This window comes from Sminthopsis crassicaudata, chromosome 4 (assembly GCF_048593235.1).
Source record: "Sminthopsis crassicaudata isolate SCR6 chromosome 4, ASM4859323v1, whole genome shotgun sequence".
Classification (NCBI taxonomy): domain Eukaryota; kingdom Metazoa; phylum Chordata; class Mammalia; order Dasyuromorphia; family Dasyuridae; genus Sminthopsis; species Sminthopsis crassicaudata.
The window spans coordinates 24,032,101-24,054,184 of record NC_133620.1 but is presented as its reverse complement, the minus strand read 5'-3'; the positions used below and the strand labels follow the sequence as shown (position 1 = coordinate 24,054,184).

Here is a 22,084-nt window from a genome sequence, read left to right as displayed (position 1 = left end):
GCTGGAGTTGACTATTGGGACTTCTCTTAGGCCATCGCCAGGGGAGGTCCTGGATATGTGCCCTTGGCTTGCTGGGCTTCTAACCTTTTTACCTCTGATGAGGATAAAGGCAAAGAACCCTTGCTCATGTGTCCAGGGTGCCGCTGACATAAAGCTGGAATCCAGAAAGATCATTTCATCAAGTGACCACTTTGTGCCAGGCCTGGAGATAGCAAAGATAGAATTGAAATGGACCCCATTTTCTGGAGTTTATGTGCTAATGAGGGAACCCGCATGCACATAAAAAGATAGACACAGAGGTATGCCTAAAAGTAAAGTCTGCCCTGCCCCTCTCCCCTTCTCACTAAACTCCAGCTCCTCCCTATTGCCTCCAGGATCAAGTTTGGAATTCTGAGCACTCCATATCTTGGCTCCTCACACCTTATAGCTGCACCCCTGGTACTTTGCAATCCAGTTAACTCTGTCCCTCTCAAGGAGACTTACTCCTGACTGGGCATCTTCACTGCCTTGCCTTGCTTTCCCTCCCTCCTTATTGCTGCTTTCCTGGCTACCCTGGCTTCAATGTCTCAGCTAAAAGCTTGTGTTTTGCAAGAAGTCAGTTTCCTAAGTTCCCTTAATTCTAGTTCCATATCTCTAAGGTTATCTCCAGTGTAATCTTTATATATCTTATTCGTACATAGTTCTTGGTATGTTCACTTCCCCTTTAGACTGCTCCTGAGGAGCAGGAACTGTATTTGCCTTTCTTTCTGTCCCTGGCTTTTAGCAAATAGAAGGTGTTTAATGAATGACTGTTCATTTGAAAAGCTTTAAATGTCAGACAGTTTATATTTGATCTTAGATAGAATGGGATCTGCAGTAGTTTATCAGTAAAATAGTAATACACTCACTCTGGGGAATGCTCTGGCTGCTCTGTGAAGGACAGAAAGAAAGGGGGAAGCAGTCAGCCATTGCAGTGGCCCAGATGAGGGGTTGTATAGAGCTGGAACTCTGGAGAAGTATTCTTGAAACAAGGTGTAACAGTGGAATTGATGAGATAATGTGTCTCTAGTGTACATATACTTAGTTCTTAGCATGGTGATAATGATGTAATTGTAATAGGGTATTTAAACTGGGCACAAAGTCAGACTCGGAGGGAGACTGGTTGAGACTGTCTGACTACTGGAGGAGACTAGTTCAGACTATGACAGATACAGACTCTGTAAGAGACAATAAAGACTTTGGACTCTATTCTTGTCCATTCTTGTGGTGTGTGTGAGACCAAGTCCCTCCAGAAAGCTAACCCAGACATTACAAGGGGTAATGGGCCTGACTAGTGAGGCAGCTCTTTGGAAATGGACTGATGAGGAGAGTGGGAGAGACCTGAGAAGTAGGGGCCTCTCTAGGACATTTATGAAATGTCCAGTATCATACTGTGCAGCTGGCGTGCAGGCTGCAGATAGGGATCTGCAGATGCCCAAGAACAGAGAGTCAGCTTGTCCTGGCCACTGATCCTCTTCTTTCTGGACACTACCTCCTAAATGTGGTGCCTAGAACTGAACAGGAACTACTCCAGAGATGATCCGAGCAGGCCATAAAAGATTCACTACTAATCCCAGGCATCTGGCTTCTCCTCATTAAAGGGGGGAAAAGTTCAACAAAACCAGTCACCTCATCTGACAACATATACAACACAAGGCTGTTCACCTTAGTCCTTTTCCATATTTCTGCATCAGTTAATGAATCTTCCCATATTTTTCTGATTTCCACACATTTGTCACTTTGGGAATGCAAAATGACTTTTCATGGTGCTTATGTGTCACAATGTGGTTAGCTATTTATCCATTTTAATCCATTTTAAAGTAGTCTCTCCTGAAGAGCCTGTGTATATATTTAAGAAGAGGGTGACCAGGGAAAAAGGAGGCATCTCTTCCTAGATGGTTTTTGCTTCTGTCATTGTCGTCAGTTTAATTCAGTGTGTATTAAGTGCCTAATTCTGAATGAGGCACAGAGGATCTGGGATATAAAAACTAAACTAGTCTGCTCTGAGGAAGTGTACAGTCCACTGGAAATCATTTTCCATGATTCCTCTCCATCCAACTTAGTGTCCAAATTGGACAGAATGATTACTGGGTAGATGGTCCTTGAGATTATTAAAATGACTTAGCTAAAATGCACTTTTTTTTTTCTGTTTAATTCATTAAATCTACTTTTTAATGCTTATTTCTTCTGTGACTTTGTAATTTCTTTGCATTCATTTTCTCCTCGATAGTCCTATTCAAGAGATTGGAGCAGCTGACTTCTAAGATAACGGCTTTAAATCTGTGCTCCTGTGGCCCTATCTGACTGTCTGCCTTAGGCCTAGCCCTGTGCTAGATGACAGAGGAGTACCCAGAAGCATATTTATGATCTCTGGCCTTAAGGTGCAGAGTCTTCTTGGGGACACAGTATGTAAGTGTAGGACAAATAAGGAACAACAAATAGCACTCTAATCAAGTTCCAACATTGGTAATCCCTTAGGATGTTAGAAAAAGGAGGGAAGGCTGCAGGTTAGAGAATGGATTTTAGAGTTGGAAGACACCTTAAAGATAAACGCTTCCCTTCAAGCTGTTGTCCTGTGTTGTGCTTCCCCACTTTTCCTCTTCTCAACTCTTTAAAATTTGGTTTCTAAAGTCATCATGCAACTGAAACTGCTCCCCCTAAGTTACTAGTGACCTCTGTAATTGTCTGAACTGATGTCCCTTCTCAACCTCTCTATAACATCTGCTGTCACTGACCTCCTGTATGTCTTCTCTCGATTTCTGTAAGGCAACGAGGGCCCAGCTGCTACTAGCGTGGAGTCCCCCAAAGTGTTAGCATTAGGCAGATGGGTGCCATGTCAGACTTCAAACTGCCTGTGCATTCAAGTACGAGCAGCCACTTGAGAAGGATTTCTTATTCGTGTTCATTGGAAACTGGCTCTCCTCCTGGTCTGACAGCTCACTGGTCTTCTCATTGGCTCATCAGCCATAAATCTCATGTCTCCTCTCAGGGGCTATACCCCAGCTTGTGTGGGGGATTCTCTCTGCATCCCTTTGCAGAAGACTCACAAGCCCCAGCCAGACATCCACAGCTGCCTATGTGATAGGATTGACCAAATGTACCACAGAAAATCCAGACTCACTAAGTCCAAACTGTTTTTCCCTAACCCCATGCTCTTCCAAAATATGCTATTATTCTAGTCATTTCCCACTTGGCTGTACTATGAACTTCATCGTCATGGCCATAAAACCAAATCAACCCTGCTAGCAGAATGACCTTGGACAAAATTAGTTAACTGATATTAAAATTAGTTTCTGATTCTGTTTACTCTTCCACCAAATGAAATGAAATTGGACTAAGTGACTTCTTTCAGCTCCCATCCTTTAAGTGACCAGATTATCTGGTATTTATCCAGCTGAAGAAGTGATATCTCTTTGGTAGCTGCATGGAGAATAGATTGGAGTAGGGAGAGACTTGAAGCTAAGAGATCATTTCAGAGCCTATGGGGCAGTGCCATGTCAGAAAAGAAGGAGATGTGAATGGATAGTTTCAGGCACCCGAAAAGATAAGTGGGATGAGGATAAAATGGAAGGTGAGTCTAATTCATGGTTGCAAATCCAGGTGAGTGAAAGTGCCTTTGGCACTAACCTGGCAGTTAGCCAGGATGGCCATTGGGTTCCTCCAGTTTAAATGTCCTTCTTTGAACCCTCATTATGTGGCCTGCCCATGCATTTGCTCTCTTATCTCAATGTCTTACTTTAAAATGTGGCATTTCACATAGAAGGGAGGGAGCCAGAGGTGGGGCCAGAAGTGGTTGGAGCAGTCCAGGGAGAAACCAACTGTCACTCCCTGATTCCTGAACAACTTGCCCTTTTTAATGGCACCATAGCTTCCAGGCAGCTATACCACACTTTGGACTCAGGAAATTTGGATTCCACTAACACATGAAGATCTTTCTCAAAAGAAATATTTTGTAACCACACTTACCCCAGCTACTTCTTGTAAAGTTGACTGTTTTTCCAACCTAAGTGTTAAGATTTAATATTTACTATACTCCACCTCATTAGTTTTGACCTAGTGCTTTAGCCTGTAATTATTTTTAAATTATAACTCATTCCGATTACAAAACTAGAATTGGGATGTTTAAATGTATTTTCACATTTCAATTAAAATTTTTTTTCCTTCAAAGATATTGCCATCAATAATGGTTATTATCTACGGTATTATAAATATGATCAAAATAAAAATAAGATTGATATGAATGTCGTTTCCCAATTTCAGTCATCTACATTTCACCTTTCTCAGCCCATCCCCCATTCACAACCAGTGATTCTTGGTCATTCATTTAGATCTAGAAGTATTTCATTTTTATCTGGTATATCTCTAGCACTTGGCACATAATAAACATTCATTAAATTATTTTTGGTTGATCTTGTTTCCTAGCTGGCCATTTTACTCTTCTGCCATGCCTTCCTCTCTTACATCCTTGGAACAAACCTGCTACTGTCTTTATGACAAAACAAATTCAACCAGGTTCATCATACTTTAAAAAACTCACACATACTTGGAATAATGGTTGATTACAAATAGATCCCATTTAACCTGGTACAGGAATGCAGAAAGATGATAGTCTGTTTTCTTTATTTATTTCAGATGAGGCTGAAAGCCATTATAAAAACTAATTGGATTAATGATACTTAGCTACCCTTAATTGGATGTATTTGGATGAACACAACTTTAGTACCAGGACTTTGTTTTTGGATTTGACCTATGGTAGTAGTTGCAGGGAGATCTTTATATTGTAAACTTCCTTAGAGGAATCTCTCTGCCAGAGAGTTCTTCAACATGGGTTCTGCTTTTACCTGCCACAAATCAAAACTCTGCCTCCCTTTGAAAAATTGCTCTCCCTGTGGCAAACCTGGGCTATCCCACGGGGTAGTGACTGGCCCGTTCAAGTTGTACTTCAGTGATGCAGCCTCTGAAGTGTAAAGTCAACTTCAGCTTTTGAGGGTTTATCCAAGAAAAGGAACAGAGGGGCCCAGCAGACCTTGGAGGTCCTTCCCAGGTCCAGGTAAAGTAGTGAGTAGAGTTCTTTTTTGCCACTATAACTATCTTATGTTATAGAAAGATCTGATGTTAAATTTCTCACTTTTCTAGTTTCTGATACATTTTATAGTTAGCGTTTCATAAAATCTATTCTCTTTAGAAGTCTCCTCACCCCTTATGATTGTTGAACCAGATTGTCGAGTGGAAAATTAGAGTTTCCATGGATCCCTTTTTAGCAGCTGAAGTTTTTATGAATTCTTAAGATTCTTTTGAGCTGAGCATTTCCTAATGTTTGTGGGTCTCAACTCAATTTAATGGAAGGAGATGACTTGGTGATTGAAGGAAGTACACTAGAGGGTTCTTCCACTTGTCTACCTCAGAGCGGAATCACTGCCTAGCCTACTTAGGGGGTGCTTCCCACATCCTGACTGTAATGCCAGAGAAACTGATCAAGATGGAGATTAGAGAGTATTCAAAACAGAATTTATTAAATGGAGAGATTTATTGGGACCAATGAATCCATGGTTAGTCCTAGGGCTGAACTATCATCTCAAAGAATCCAGCACTGGATATCAGATACAGCATTCTATCACAGGTTACAAGAACAATGACATAATGGGGAAGTACCTGGATGGGGATGACCTAATGGGGGGAAGAACTCAAGATGAGGATGACCTAATGGAGGGAGGTACTGGAAAGGCTCCTGATATTCTAATGATGTCTAAAATGGATAAAGACCTTTATCCTATAAAACATTAAGAGGGAATAAATATAGCCTAAGGTCTAAGATATGACCTTTATTTTAACTACATTAAGAGGGAATGATTATAACCTGAGGCAGAGTCACTGAATCGGACAATTTGGGAAACTGGGTTAGGATATTAAAAGAGAACTGTGGCACTACAATGACCACTTCATATCCTGAAGGAAAAACAACTATTGTTCGTGATGTCACATGGGGGAAAACTTTGCTCTGTTAAGGTGGTACAATGTAATTCTTAATAGATTTTCTTTCTTGGCTTCTGAGTCATAATCTGCTGGTGGGTGTTGGCAAAAGGAACATGCAGGAAAAAAAATGGAAGTCATCCATTTAGTTTGTCACCTTATTTCTTGAGTGACATTCCTGTTGTATGGTTCAGAAATGGTGATGGGGTCACCATTTAATAAAAAAAGCTGGAGAGATTTCTAGAAGCAAAGCAAAGTTTATTATACATTCTCGTGAGAAGGTTGTCCCACCAGTAGAGCAGAAGATAGAAGGGAGCTGGGTTAACACTTAATCCCTAATGCAAATACCCATTCTAAAGGGGAACTACCCAAGAAATTGAATTTGACCAATAAGTACATAGTTGCCAATATTTGGTTGAAATAGGGAGAAAATGAAGTCATAGGAATATAACAGGAAGAGGACTTAAGTATGCCCTTAAATCTATGCTCAAAGTCCTTCAGGCCTATTCAAATGCAGAAGTAGATGAAGCCTTACTCGATTATCACAACTCTCTAGAAAGATCTCACCTCATCTTGATCACTGTTCATCTAGAACAGGTGGTGTTGCTGTATTTTTCAGTGCTTCTAGGATTATTGCATTTGTAGTTTAAATTCAGATTAGCAAAAAAGTTCCTACTATATCCAAGACACCATGTGAAGTCCCAGAGACAAAAACCAAGGTCCCAACACTGCTCTTAACAAGCTTAACAGGTTCTAATTTGGGGAAAATAACTCTATAAGGGTGAACTTTGTGTTAAGACGATGTTAGGCAAGTACTCTGAGAAATTTGAAGAGTGGGGGAAGAGATTACTGAGTTGGGATGGGGTAATGTGACCGGGCTGGCTTTATGAAGGAGCCTTGGTAGGTTGGGAGGGAAGGAGTTGATCTCTGGAGAGGAGAGGAGCGTTTCTTACCTGGGGGCTGGTATTAGCAAATACATGGAAATGGGAGATAAAGAGCCCCAGGTTTCTCTGAAATGTAGCACAGAATATGCTCAAGGTGATTGGAAAAGTAAATTGAAGCTTTAAATTTCACAGTCAGGTATCTAGATTTAATTCAGTCTACAGTGGGAAACACTGAAGAATAAAAAGTGTGAGATAAGAACCCCTAGAAAAATGAATTTTAATTATATTTCCTTTCAGTTAATTAGGAGGTGTGCACCAAAGCAGGTGCAGAATATCTGCAAGAATTTAAATTGTAAATCATTTTTATCCTTTTGAAAATACTTTAATTTTAAAACTATGATCATACACAAATGTCTTTAAAACCTTTCATAAATTTTACTCTTTTAAAATACATTTATACATAACTTTCTACTGTGCAAATTAATTGGAGTATCTGTTTAAAGGACTTTAGTTTATCTCCTGAATTCTGAACTTATTAATTTAAATAAATGAGTATATGCTAACACATACTTTAAGATATTAGAATTTGCTACATTTCTGAACTTTTTTTGAATTGGCTCACATATGTAAAGTCCTTGTATATTTTTTTCAACAATTTTAAATTGATTGCTGTGGAGAGAGCCCTCCAGTGCCAGCCTGCCCAAAGCTTACTTTGCATAATAATAAATTCTTTAAAAAATGAAAGCTTTTAGAGTTCTCTAATCTGTGTCTGCTTTGAGCTAATATGCTTCTGAAGGAAGCATAGTGTGAGGAAGCAAGTAAGTGTGCCACCCACACTTTCTGACAGAGAGATGATGGACCCAAGGAGCAAAGAGACGTCCTTTTTGGAAGGGACCAGTGGAGGAGTTTGTTTTGCAAGACAGTTATACATGTTTGTTAAAAAGGGTTTTGTTTTGTTTTCAGTAGAGGGGGAAGGCAAGGGGTGAATAGATTTTTTTTTTTTCAGTGAAAAAACAAATTTTAAATTTTAGAATGATTTAAATAAAATGAAAAACAGTATAAACCTCCGACCCGGCAGCACTGTCTAAAGATTGGTTAATCCCTAGCCAGGACCACAGTTTTTACCCAGGCCATTTCTGCTCACTATCCTTCTTGCTCCATGCAGTAGACAATCATTCCCCCATCAGCCTGAATTTACCTGTCAAAATGGAAGCTCCAGGATGCTGGCTTTTTTGCTGTTATGTTTGTCTTATCAGATTTAGCAAAGTGCCCGCCCCCGAAAATATGATGGTGATATGGAGTTCTGTTTTTGTTATTGCTGGAGTACACATATTATTTGAGCATAGTTTGGTGTGAACATTAGTTGAAGAGGCAGGAGATTCAGGTTTGACTCACTGGCTAGTGATCTTGATCAAATTAATTGATATTTTTCTTCCATAAAATGAGATTACATTGAATTAGATGACTTCCAAACTTCTTTTAGCTCCAGTTCTAAGAGTAATCAAATCATGAAAATTAGAACAGTTTTCAAAGGTCTCAAACAGTGCTTCCATAATCAGTTTGATAAATGAACTTCATCTTGGGACTTAATCCAGCTGCATGGTTCTAACTACAAACTCAGCTCTAAAAAGTCTTTATTCACTGTTTCCTGCAGGCACATGGGAATCCATTCTCTCCTCTAGCTAGTCACAGACCCATTAAAGTTTTTGAAAACTAGATTAGGGGGCACCTAGGTGGCGAAGTGGATAGAGCACCAGCCCTGAATTCAGGAGGACCGGAGTTCAAATCTGGTCTCAGACACTTAACACTTCCTAGCTGTGTGACCCTGGGCAAGTCACTTAACCCCAGCCTCAGAAAAGAAAAAAGAAAACTAGATTGGACTGTACTTGTCCCCTTCATCACCACCCCGTCTTTTCTTTATCTCTTAACCAACTTTTAGTTCTTTATCTACCTCCCAGAAATTCCTTTCTCCTCAGGCAATCAAGACAATCTAATATATCCTAGAACCCTAGTGATTCTGCAGTTAAAAGATTTGAAGCCTGGAAGGACATTGAGAGCATGTCATTTCTATTTTTTTTTTTCCCCTGAGGCTGGGGTTAAATGACTTGCCCAGGGTCACATAGCTAGGAAGTGTTAAGTGTCTGAGACCAGATCCCAACTTGGGTCCTCCTGAATTCAAGACTGGTGCTCTATCCACTTCTCCACCTAGTTGCCCCTATTTGTCATTTCTAAATTGCCAATAGAAAGGAAGGATTGGGGAAGAAAAGGAAGACCAATCTTTATGATTTCCATTGTGAACCACCAGTTGGGTTATCAAGCAGCCTACTTCACTCATCCCAGTCTATCCTGTCTTTTTAACTGAAGCAACTACACAATATATTGATGAAAATGCTGGTCAAGGGGAAAAGGGTTAGCTAAAATACTAAATTCTTTCTGAAGGGAAATGGCATTGTTGAACAAACTAGGAAATTAAAGTATATTTTAATGCTGATAAATCGGTATCTGCTCATAGTAAGTGTAGATAAAGGGTAAAATCTCACTTGGACCAACATTTTTCCCCTTGCTAACATCTGCTTATATTGAGTTTTGGTGAACATTGCTTAGGAACCATTGATGTCTAAGCTTTTATATATAGGAGCAAGTAGTTTATTATTGAGTATTTGGTACAGTTTATCGTACTACAATAATTTATTATCTGGGGCTAAATAATTTGAATTAGCTAGCATATTGGAGGAGCTATGCATAGTGGAGAGAATTAGAATTCCTGGCTAATTTTATGTCTACTTCTTGATCTACCAATTTCTACTCGACTGTAAGAAATTCAGGGTTTTTTCCCATTAGGTATCTTTTTTGAAAAGTATTGGAATTTTCAATATCTGTCATTCATGAACATTTATTCAACACACCCTCCGTGTGCTAGATTTTCTGCTAAACCTGAGCATACAAAGAAAAAAAAAAAGATAGTCCCTGCCCTTGGGGAGTTTAATGGAAGAGGCAACATACAAGCAACTAGGTACAAATCTTAAAGATTTTTTTATTTGGTTAAAATTTAGAATTTTTTGCTTAAGTACCTTAATATAAAAAAAAATCCCTTTTAATCTTTGGTCTGTTTTATATATATATATAATGCTATCCATGATAAAATGAGATTAGCTGTTGAGCAGAGTTTGGAGAAAAGAGAGATCCAGAGCTATAAGACCTAGGTTTATATATAGTTTCTGCTCTATGTGATTTTGGGTGAATCACTTAAACATTATAGTTTGGAGTTTCCTCCTCTGTAAAGTGAACCTGTTATTATTAAATACTTTACTGCTTCTTCTCCAACTTGAAATTGGACCCTTTGAAGTTATAGGATTTGGCTGCTAAGTCTTCATTCTGTTCAGAAAATGTGCATTCTCGTGGGGCCATCTGTTATCTCTATAACACAGATGCATTTATCAGAGAAGAGGAAAATCTGAGCAGGTGATTATCTTGCCCTTTATTTAATTCCCAATACCACATGTGATTCAACTAGAATTTATTTAGGAAGGATGAGCACTTCCCCTTCTTCATTGTGGTTGAATATTTAACCAGCAAGCCAGTTACAGACTCTGGGAGTACAGCAAACCCAAGAGGCCCAAAGTGGGCTTCAGACCTGGCTGCTGAGTTGTTTGGGATGAGTTAGCTCAGGCATTTTGTCTCTTGTTTAAAATGAGATAATTCCTGGCCTGTTTACTTTAGAAGGTAGTTTTGAGGCCCAGATGAGCAAATGAACGTGCAGGTATTTTGTAAATTGTAAAATCACTACCTCCACAGTATTAATTCTGAGTAATAGAAGTACATAGATGTAGAAATGAGGGGGAACCGTAAAGGTCATCCAATCCATTCTTTTCCCTTTTACAGATGAGAAAGGCCTGGAGAAGGGAAAGTGACTTGCCCAGGTGGCAGAATCACAGTTTGAATCTATAAACTCTATAATCTCAAGGGAAAGCTCTAGAAGAAGGGAGATGAGTTTCCTCCAAGGCAAGTCAGCCAAGGGTATATTAAGTGCTTACTGTGTGCTAGGCACTGGGCTGTAAAGAAAGGTAACACTACACTCCTCATACTCATAACGGGGGAAATCACATTGAAATATCTATATACATGTAAGATAAATTGGGGTTAATCAGCAGGGAGAGGGCACTGCATTAAGAAGGAATCAGGAAGGGTTTCCCGGAGAAGATGGGATGAAGAAAGCCAGGAGGTGCTCGTGCTCGTTGATGACTGAGGGAGAGAAGGTGGTGTGGAAAGAGATGTCCTGGAGTGGTCAGCAGGACTCGGCAATGGGTTGGATATGGGAAGTGGGAAGGAATGAAGAGAGGCCCACTCTTTGGATAGAACCCTGAGTGATGTAGAGGATCCTACCCCCTTTAGCAATACTAATTAAGCAAGTTAAGAGGGGGTGGAAAATATTTGAGGAGAAAAGTGAGTTCAATTTTGGAGTTGCTTAATTGTCCCCAGGTCATTTCAGTTTGAGCTCTTTGACAAAGAGGCCATTGGGGTTGCAAGTCTGGTGGACTGGATGGAGAATAAGGCTGATTACATAGGAGAATCATCAGCATAGAGATGAGAATTGAATTCATAGCACCTGATGATCCCCAAGTGGCAAGAAACTGGAAACTGAGTGTAGATGCCCCATCAGTTGGAGAATGGCTGAATAAGTTATGGTCTATGAATGTTATGGAAAATTATTGTTTTATAAGAAACAATCAGCAGGATGATTTCAGAGAGGCCTTGGAGAGACTTACATGAACTGATGCTGAGTGAAATGAGCAGAACCAAGAGAACATTGTATATAGCAACAAGGTGATGTGATGATCAATTCAGATGGGTTTGGCTTTTTTCAATAGTGATGTGATTTAAACCAACTCCAATAGGCTTGTGATGGAGAGAAGCTCTCTGCTTCCAGAAAGAGGTCTATGGAGCTTGAATATGAATCACAATATAGTACTTTCTTCTTTTTTGTTGTTGGTTTTTTTTCTTTCTTCTTCTTTTTTTTTTTTTTTTTTTTTGACTTGATTTGATTTTTCTTGTGAACCAAGATAATTGTTTAAATAAGATTTATATATATTTGTACCATGTTTAACATATATTGGATTACTTGCCATCTAGGAGAGGGAATGGGGGGAAGGAGGAAATTGGAACACAAGGTTTTGAAAGGGTCAATGGTGAAAACTTATCCTTGCATATGTTTTGAAAATAAAAAGATTCAATTAAAAAAAAATTCCCTCCATCTATACACATATAATTTTCTTTTTCTATCTCTTTTTTAAATTTTTTAAAATTTTATTATAAAATTTTTTTTGACAGTATATATGCATGAGTAATTTTTTTTTATAACATTATCCCTTGTATTCATTTTTCCAAATTATCCCCTCCCTCCCTCTACCCCCTCCCCTAGATGACAGGCAATCTCATACATTTTACATATACACATATAATTTTCAACATTCATTTTTATAAAACTTTGTGTTTCAAATTTTTCTTTCTCCTTCCCCTTTCCTCTCCCCAAAACAATAAGCAGTCCAATATACCATTCTAATCTAAGAAACATTTGTTAATCACCAATTGGTTTGAGGCATTGTTCTAAGCACTGGGGCTACAACTGAGAGACAATTTTTGCCCTGGAGGAATTTATTATCCAAAGAGGAAGACAACTTGAGGTCAGAGGGATGGACATCAAGAGGCAGGACAGCAGGTGTCTAAAGGAAGGTAGTTTGGTACTCTGCCTTTCAGTCATAAGGGGAGAGGATGGGGAGGAAGGTGATGTCCACCAGGACTTGTATTAGCAGCTTGCTGGTGAGTTAGAAGTAATGAGCTTGTCCTAGGAGGGGCAGGCAGAGCAAAGTGAATGAAGTTCCAGCAGAGTACCAAGGAAGAGGCCCAAGAGAAAGGCCTGCGGAAGGTGGGCTTTGGGCTAAGTCTTGAAAACACCCGAGCAATATGAAATTGAGAGGGCATAGGAAGCATTTAAGTCTTTTATCCTCTGCAAGCTGCCTTGTTGATGCAGTGATGTACACTACTTTAGATTCCAATTCAAATGTGGTTTTTACTTGTTTAGTTGGCTTAGTGTGTTCAGATAGATTCTTAAATAAATGAATAAAAAGCAGTTACTAAGTTGTTCTTCAGTCACAAATGACAATTTCCCAGTGCTTGAGTTGATAATTGATAATTTTTCATGGCCTGCAAATGATATTATAAGTATCCAAACAGCCCTTGGCAGAAAAAAAGATTCCCCACCCCTGCTATAAGGTAACCATGCTGTATATTTTAAGGACTATGATAACTGTGGGCCTTTTAGAATTGTGAGCATTCTGATAAAGAGCTTAAATAGAGAAAGTAAAACTTTTCAAAAATTTCTTTTATATTATCATGATTCTTTGTGATACTAAGTCACAGTAGGTACAAATTACCAGCATATTAATGAATGAAATAAATATCTAGCATTCAGGAATTTTTTTCTACTACTCCATTGGAAAAAAATAATTTTCCCAGGAGTATTGTACCTGATTTTATTTTACTGTTGAATGTCTCATCTCTTGTCATCATCATTTTTTAGATTTCAATTATGTCGAGTGAAATGAAGCTTCCTCTTCCCCAATTTTGTATCTTTCTTGTGTTTGAGTCTTGGACTGAATCTAATAAGATGAAAATCACTAGGGATAAATGTAAAATCTTGAATTGGGATTCAAGAAGTCAACTTCACAAGGCCGTGTGAGCCACATTTACTCAGGGGGAGGGAAGGGAAATAGATCTGGAAGTTTAATGGACTAATTACAGGTTCAGAATACATCAACAGCCATATGTGGAAACTTAAGCTGCTGCAGTCAAAGGCTTTTAAGACAAAGACACAAATAACTTCCAGGAATCAAAGAGGAAGTCATGCTTTGGGCTGACCCGCTTCAGAAGTATGATGTTTGGTTCTGGGTGTGGCAATATCAGAACAACAAAATATGTGAAGTTGGGCAACCAGGATGGCAAAAGACCGTAAGTCCCCGTCATAGGAGGATTGAAGGAACTAGGAATGGCTGGCTTAGGGGACATGATCGATTGAGGTCTTCAAGCATTTGGCCATCTCATGGAAGACACCAGAACCTAAGAGTAATAACAGGGAGAAGGAGACTCATTGAGGCCTAACAAGAATTAAAACCAGAATTGAAATGGGGAGATAGTGAGGTTTTCATTGTGAGAGGTCTTCAGGCAAAAGCTGGATGTCTTGTGTTCAATGCTGGGGATTTTTTTTCCAGGTATGTGTTGGCCTGGGACATTGTAGTATCTTTCAGTCCCACCATTCTTTGATTCTGTGACTTTGCTTTGCTCTTGTACAATAACGGCCCCATAGAATTTGTTCATTTGTTTTATACTTCTAATTCTTGGTGACCCCATTGGAGGTTTTCTTGGCAAAGATATAGGAGTGGTTGGCCATTTCCTTCTCCAGCTCATTTTACAGATGAGGAAACTGAGGCAAATGGAGTGAACACACAGCTAGGAAGTGTCTGAGGCTGGATTTAAAATTGGGGTTTTTTTTTTTTTTTGTTTGTTTGTTTGTTTGTTTTTTTTAACTCCAGGCCTAGCACTATCTACTACACTACCTAGCTGCCATGACTCCATTATCTCAGAGTCCCAAATAAGCCACATGTCCCCCTTGGAGAAGGACCTGGTTCGCTTATTAACAGCTTCAAATGATATGTATTGCACACAGTCTTAAGAAGGGGTTATTGTTTCAGAAGGAATAAAGAGTGAATAGTTTTTTGGTTTTTGGTTTTTTTGGGAAAGTAACAAGAATCCCAAGAGATCCTGGTTTTCTATGTTTTTCGTTTATCAGAAGGAACTTTAGTCTAATATTAGAGTTTATGCAGTCTCAGTTATTATCTCTAACTTTTAAAGTCACTTTCCAATCATTGTTTTCTTAAATTTATGGCATAGTAGGCCAAACAATATGTATTTGTGATTTACAATAAATTTTAATATTTTATTTGTGAACAGTGTGGTTTTATTCTTTTAAAGCTTCCCATTTAGCACTGATTTATCTACTTTTTCTTATCTGTTCTAGATATTATCAGTGTTTTTTCCCCTCTTTATTATTCCATTGTTTGTTTATTGCTGTGACTTACAGAATGGTAACTTTCTATTCTCTCTTTCCTTACCTTTATTGAAGATCAGTACCACACTTGCTTTTTTCCAGTCCTCTGGTATCTCTCCAGTTCTTGAATTTTCAAAAATAATTGTAAGTGATTCAGTAAGTATGTCCTCTAATTTTCTTGGGGGTAATACTTTCTCTGTGATGCATGACATCTTGAGCTGCTATTTTGGTACATACACTATCCAAATATTCTCATCCCTGCTTTATCATTCCTGCATTTTTGAAAGGTTTTCATTACTTTCTCATTCTGGAGTGTTTATGTTTTGCTTGGCCAATGAATTAAAAAAAAAAAAATTTGTGTCTTGTACCTATTTCCATAAGATCCATGTCATTTATTGTTCAACAACCTATTTTCTCTAGCATTTTCTTATTTTTTTAATTTTAAAGTTCACCATTTCATAGTTAACCCTTCTATTTTCTTAGTGTTTGGTACTTTTCTGAGCCTTTACTGATACATTATGTTTTTCATATTCTTTAGGTTCATTTTCTGTATATTTTTGGTCTATATATAAGAAAACATCCAAAATAGAAAGAACTACTTATCCTTCCAAATTTTAACATTAAAATAAAAATTTTATATGAAAAAGTACTTAATTGTTTGCCAAAAGGCTGTCCTAATAATAAATATGTTGGTTTAAGAATTTTTATTTACATGTTACAAGAGGGCAGTTATCTAAAAAGCTATTACCTTTGGGATTTCTTTTTAAATTGCTAATTTTGTTTAAAATCGTTTTCAAGGTAATTTGAGGCCATTCCTTTATGATAGCGTAATTTAGATACCACAGCGAACAAATGTAATTAGGTGTCAGTTGCTGAGAGAAAAATATTGACTTGTGCAGTAGAACTATTAAGCATTGTTTCTTAAATGAACTCTTCTAGTCACATAGACTGTGCTAAAATTCAAACCCTGGCCGATGTCATCGTTAATTGAAGTGGGTAAATTTTGTTAAGATTTTAGAACTAACGCCATTTATTCATTATGTAAACTTCATTCATATACATAAAGGCCAGCAATTATTAGCACCTTATTTTCAGTCTTTGCCTGTAAAGTATTTTAAATGTATTTATTCTGAATTCTTATGAAGATATTAATAATGCTGACAGATATCAACCTATATACATACTTAGATTGACACACAAACATACACATATGCATACCAACATATATATGTATGCCATCTTAATTTCAATATTATATTCCTTTAGCTTTAACTGAAATCCTGGAGAAATAGATTTAGTTTTATTTCCCCTTGTTGCCTTGAAACTTTTAGTCCAAGAGCTGAATCAGGCGCATTGTTTTAGAGATGAAAGAGTAGTGCTGACCATGTCTGCTGAGGCAGTTAGAAACTCTCCCACCTCACTTTTAGGTGAGCCTGGTAAGTTCCTTTTGAAACTCTCTTTATTTGGGAAAGTGTTTGTTTCTCCCTCTTTCAGTGCTGAGTAACACCTTGCTGGCTCAGTAACCATGTAGAACTGCACTCTGTATTTACTTCTTCAGGGAAGGCCTGGGGATTGGCATTTTTCCTTGGGCAGTGCCTTCTTTTGATGTTGGCCCTTTACAGAGGAGGCCCAAGCTTGCTTATTTTTGGTAGGAGGTCCCAGGTTTTGATTTTGCAAGAGCAGGGTTTGTTTCATGTTTGTTTTTGTTACCCCAGTCTCTGGCATAATTTCACAGTGCTCTGGCACATGGTAGGTACTTAATAATTGATTGTGACTGTGCCTATGTAAGGCCTGGTCATTCCCAAAGCCACTCCTTCCATTGTGTTTCCCCTGGTCACTATGAACCATCTGTACATTTTGAGTGAAAATGTTTGGAATTTTCCAATTTGTAGTGTTACTTTTTGGCCTAATATGTAGGGCTTATTGATCTAGGAAAGCTGGGGCCAGGAAGCTTCTTTATTTCTGGTTGCCATCAGTGTTGCCAAGCCATGCCCGTAGACATACCCAGAGAAGGAAGGAAGAGAGTAAGAAAAGAGAAGCTCAGATGATGAGTAGAATGTAAGAATGCCTTATGAATACTTCTTGGGGGCTTGTCCTTCTGATGTATTTATGAGACATGTAATTATTTCTTTAGACTTTAGTCTTCATTTTCTTTTCCCTGTTTTTCTGTTATTAGGAAGGGAGAAAAGACCCTGTCTTGCAAAATTTCCCCTTAAAATAGTAAGAATCTGGAGGTATTTGTGAGGAATGAGTCATCCTTTTATTTATTTTAAATTAGATTCATTCTTCTATTCATGATGCCTATAATATTCTAAGTGGTTAAGCTAAAAGGGTATGGGGTTGTTGTAGGATATGTTTTTCTGTGGGTAGGGGTACCCCTTTGTTGAGGTGTTGGAGAGGAGACTGAGTAATCTGATGTGGAAGACTTGGGCCCTGGTGCTGCAGCTTTGTATTCTATACTCATAGAGGTCTCTTCTGACTCTACACAAGCTGATTCTATGTAGTAGCTAAAATGTTTATTAGCTTTATAGAGGCTTTGTTTTTATTTGTGGATTAATCTGTATTTATGTAGGGGACTTTGGGGTGGATAACAGATGACTGTGCATATGAATAGCACTTTTATAAACTATATTTAATTAAGAAGGTGAAATAGAAAAGTTAGGTAAATTAATGGGAATAATGGAAAGGATAAAGTTATTCTTGGAACAAATGGAAGAAGATTTAGAGAGATCTGAGAGAAGCTCTTATAATTACAACCTCAAGAGGTGACTGGAAGGGAAATTAACGTAAATGATATAATCCAGTATGAATTATTTGGATTTCAAACCTCTAAGGACTAGAGGAGGGGATCCTTTGAAAAGTTTAAAAATACAGTGGACCTTCAAACTGAAAAGGAAAGGTGGGGGACTGCCTTCTGGTTTATCTCCCAACTTAGGTATCAGAAAAGATTCTTAGCTCCCAAAAAGTGATCTTTGTCTAGATTTCAAGAGGGGAGGGAGAAATGCATCTTAGTTTTCATTATCTTCTAACATTTCCTAAATATTTAAAAACATTATTCTGCAAAAGGGGTTGTATAGGTTTTTCCAGACTCCCAAAAGGGCCTATGATCCAAGAGAAGTTTGCCCTGTATCAAGAGAGTAGAGCCAATGTAGTAAGAGCAGTTGAGGAACCCTCAGGAAGAGGGCTACCCGGCCCATTTTTTCTAGTCTGGGGTGTGCCATGTATACTTTCTAATTCCCTGTGATTTAACTGATTGGCTCTAAAAGTGATTGACCCCTGCTCTCTAGTACTACAATATAGTTCCTCTTATAGTTTATAGATTTGGCATTTACAATCACATAAACAAGGCATGTTTATCTTCACAGATTTTTTTTTTTCCTGGCTATCTTTTTGCATTCCAATTTTCTAATGGAGAACTATCTTAATTTTCCAAATAAAATTGGTCACAGTTTTATAAGCATGCTTTGATTATGAAAGCTTGTTCTTTTTACCCTTGCTTTTCTTTTTGGCACATAATACTTCTCCTCTACCACTCCCCACCCCCAAATGATAACAGTAACATTAGCAAAATTCTTTATTGTAAACAATGCAATTTATTAATATAGCTAGTGCCATTTCTGTTTTTATTAGGGGGAAAATTAAAAGCAAATGAATTTAATTTAATTCCCAGGTGACCTAAGATATCATGTAACTGATAGTGTTTAAAATTCTTAAATTTTCTTGTATTTGGTTTAGTAAGTATAACAAATAGGAATAATACTTGCCTTATTCAAATATTTTAAAAGTTGTCATGGAAAAGAGCAATTCAGTTTATTATGGTCAACTCAACCCATGAAAACTGCCCTAGGGAAGACAAGTGAAGGGACTGGCCTCTGAATCGGCATGGTCCCTTCCTTTCTCTTCACATCATGTCAGGACACTTGTAATTTGTGAGGTGGCTCTCAATGAGTTGTGAGACAAATTCTGTTTTTGTAACCCAGCTTCAAGACAGACTTACATCTAAGTCCTGTCAGCTCCTGCAAATTCTCTGTCAGTTAAGTTAAACACTGATGCACATCTTGCCATCTTAACATTTATCATCTAAATCAGATGCAACACAGGACATTAGATAAATAAGGAATATTGAACAAGCTTATAGATTAACCACCAGTCCTATATATAAACACCCCCAGTACACAGGATAAGAAGGAAGTCCAGAAGATTTCTTGAGAGAACACTTTATTTTCGCTCAGATTGGGAAATTTTTTTAAACAATGTGGGCTTTCAGAATTTTGTTTGGCTAGTTTTTAAAATGACTGAATTTAAAGACAAAAAAATCAAAGAGTGATTTAGTAAGGACTCAGCATTGGGAAGATCAGAAAATGGGGCCACCGCTATTTTAAGCCATTCTATTAGTAGAAATTCTTTGAGGGTAAAGAAATTTGCTCTGGGCAAGGAGATGATTGGAAGTCAGAGTAGGATTCTTGAAGAGAAAACTTGCTCAATCAGCGTCATTGTTAACAGGAGTATATGTTGCAGGTAATATAGAAGCTTATACAATTGGTGCCAGGTGATTGGCGATGATTGGTGAAGAAGAGGTGGTACCATTTCCTTAGGAATTTATCCTAATGTATATAGTTTGGGTGTTAAGGGACTCTTCATGAGAAGGATGCTTGCTGCTTTTGTGACAAGAATTCCTAGGGAATTTTCAGTCATCCTTTCATAGACATTGGGAATTCCTGAAATGATCAGCTTCCAGATCCCTTTGAGTGTTTGTAGACATTACCTGCCATTAGCCACTTTGCATCTGAGATGTTTTCATGAATGAAGGCTAAAGCATTTTCTGTAATATTAGTGTTTCTTGTGTTTAAATAACAATTCTTATATGATAAGCATTTTTCTTTCTTTTTTTCTAGGGTGTAGATTCTGGATTTGTTCCCAGCGTTCAGGACTTTGATAAGAAACTGACTGAGGCTGATGCTTATTTGCAAATTTTGATTGATCAGCTGAAGGTAGGGCAATTGAAATTGAAGACTGAGGTGCTGGGTGCTCAAAGTGAACTAGACATTTGGGGGGGGTCCCCACTTCTCAGTCAGGCATTGTTGCACCGGACATTTCTGACTCTCTTGCTAGTTTAAAAAAAACCTTCAAACCCTTCTCTAAAATCTAACTATTCTTTGAAGAGAACCATTTCAACGATTTCTCTCAGTAATCTGTTTACTTTGACAATGATAAGCAGATATTTATGATGGTTTGTATCCATTGTGGTTATAAACATGTACTCACATATCTAGACAAACTTAGAAGAAAAAGTGAGATCTGAAAGGACTTGGCCAGTTTTAATCCCTGTGGAAGCAGGTGAGTTCCAGAGAAAACTTATTTTGGAACCCACCTGTTTCTTCCCTCTTTGTGCCCTTTCCTTGACATTTGCAAGGGGGACAGACTTTCCCTGAGATGTATGTGTATCAGCTACAATTTACAAACTTAAAAAGCTGTAGGAATTTTTCCTTGCCTTGTTTCTCCTATTCCCTTTTCTTTAAAACAAAACACAAGTAGAAGTTGCTGACAGAAGCAAGTGCACCCGTGAATGTGGGGAAGGTGCCTCCCTTGGCTTTGGAGAAGCACTAATGTAACTTCGAGTTTTAAAAGCCAAATGGTTAGAACATCACTAAGTGCTGGAACTTAACAGGCATTTCTTGGATTGGAGGCTCACTAGGAGCTTTCTGTAGGAAGCCCTGTCTTACCCAGAATCGCTAAAATCACAGCATTGGCTTTTAGTTTGTCTTTATAAACAAACAACGATTGTGTGGGTTTTTAAAAATGGCTTTTATTTTCAAAATACATGCAAAGATAGTTTTTAGTATCCACCCTTGCAAAACCATGTGTTCCAAATTTTTCTCCCTCCCCTTGACAGCAGGCAATACAATATATGTTAAACATGTGCAATTCTTGTGTACATATTTCCATATTTATCATGCTGCACAAGAAAAATCAGATCAAAAAGGGAAAAAGGAGAAAGAAAGCAAAAAGCAAACAAAAACAACAAAAAAGTGAAAATACTATGTTGTGATCCACCCCCAATGGATCATTCCTCTTTCTCTGGATGCAGGTGGCTCTCTCCATCACAAGTCTATTGGAATTGGTCTGAATCACCTCACTGTTAAAAGAGCTTTGTCTGTCAGAGAACAAACAGCATTATTGCAATAACTTAACTGCAGCATATATCTTTAAAAACTCCAGTCCTCTTTTGCAAGTTGAATAAATATGAATGCTGTTTACATTTTCAGACTATAATCTTTGAGAGATGTGTGTTTTTATTTTATAGCTCTTTGATAACAAGCTTCAAAACTGCAAAGATGATGAACAGAGAAAGGTAACTCTTTTCTCCTTAAATTGTTTCTTCCATATTTTATTAATTAAAACAATGTATCCAAGTCTGTTATTGCGTTTAACTTCACTTCTTCAAGTTACCAAAGGGTGTTTTGTGGGCCAGTGGTGAATGTGTCTTGAAGGCTCACTCCAGTGTTTCCTGGGAATCCCCATGGGGTTTGTTTCATCCAGATTCGTTCTGTAACACAGCAGAGCAAGGCTGCCCTTGGCTCTGGGGTTCAGCCCAAGCCTCATCCAGGCTAGAAGAGGGCTGTCCTGTCATCCTGGATACATCTTTTTTGATCTCACAGAAAAGTTCAGGTGCACTCTTACTTTATAGGGTGATGTCAGGGAAAGCAGAAGAACTTGGATATTAGCCCTAATATCTTGGGCTTAGTAGCCTTTTGCCTACTATTTCCCTGGCTTAGGATTTGGTTCAGAGATTTTTGTTTTTTCTCTTATTCTAGTTTCTTTAGGGCAATAAGTCAGCTTATCAGCTCTGTTGCTATTTTTGTTTTGAAGAATGGCCTTTCCCTTTACTTCTTTTAATAATATATTATAGCTGACTTTATCCTTTGTCCTTTATTTCTTTATACTCTTAGGTTCTGTGTTTTGGTTCTCTTTCTGTGAGTGGGGGGCATAATGAGCTTAGCAAAATGTTTCATTTTAAAACAAGCCTTTTTTGCATTTTAAAATTATAAATAGGGGCAGCTAGGTGGCACAGTGGATAGAGTACCAGCCTTGAATTCAGGAGGACCCAAGT

General features: G+C 38.1%; 1 protein-coding gene across 16 annotated transcripts in view; it reads left to right on the top strand.

The window, feature by feature from the left end:
• The window catches only part of OSBPL9 (oxysterol binding protein like 9), a 127,171-nt gene that overhangs the window by 79,336 nt on the left and 25,751 nt on the right, over positions 1–22,084 (top strand). For 10 of the 16 annotated variants that reach the window (XM_074265951.1, XM_074265950.1, XM_074265948.1 and 7 more), the window contains 2 exons: positions 19,869–19,964; positions 21,278–21,325. In XM_074265951.1, the coding sequence (XP_074122052.1) occupies positions 19,869–19,964; positions 21,278–21,325 (144 nt within the window). Of the gene's footprint in view, positions 1–15,048; positions 15,118–16,759; positions 17,032–19,868; positions 20,008–21,277; positions 21,326–22,084 lie in introns of those variants that run through there. The other 6 variants (XM_074265947.1, XM_074265946.1, XM_074265960.1 and 3 more) reach the window with 3 other exon arrangements.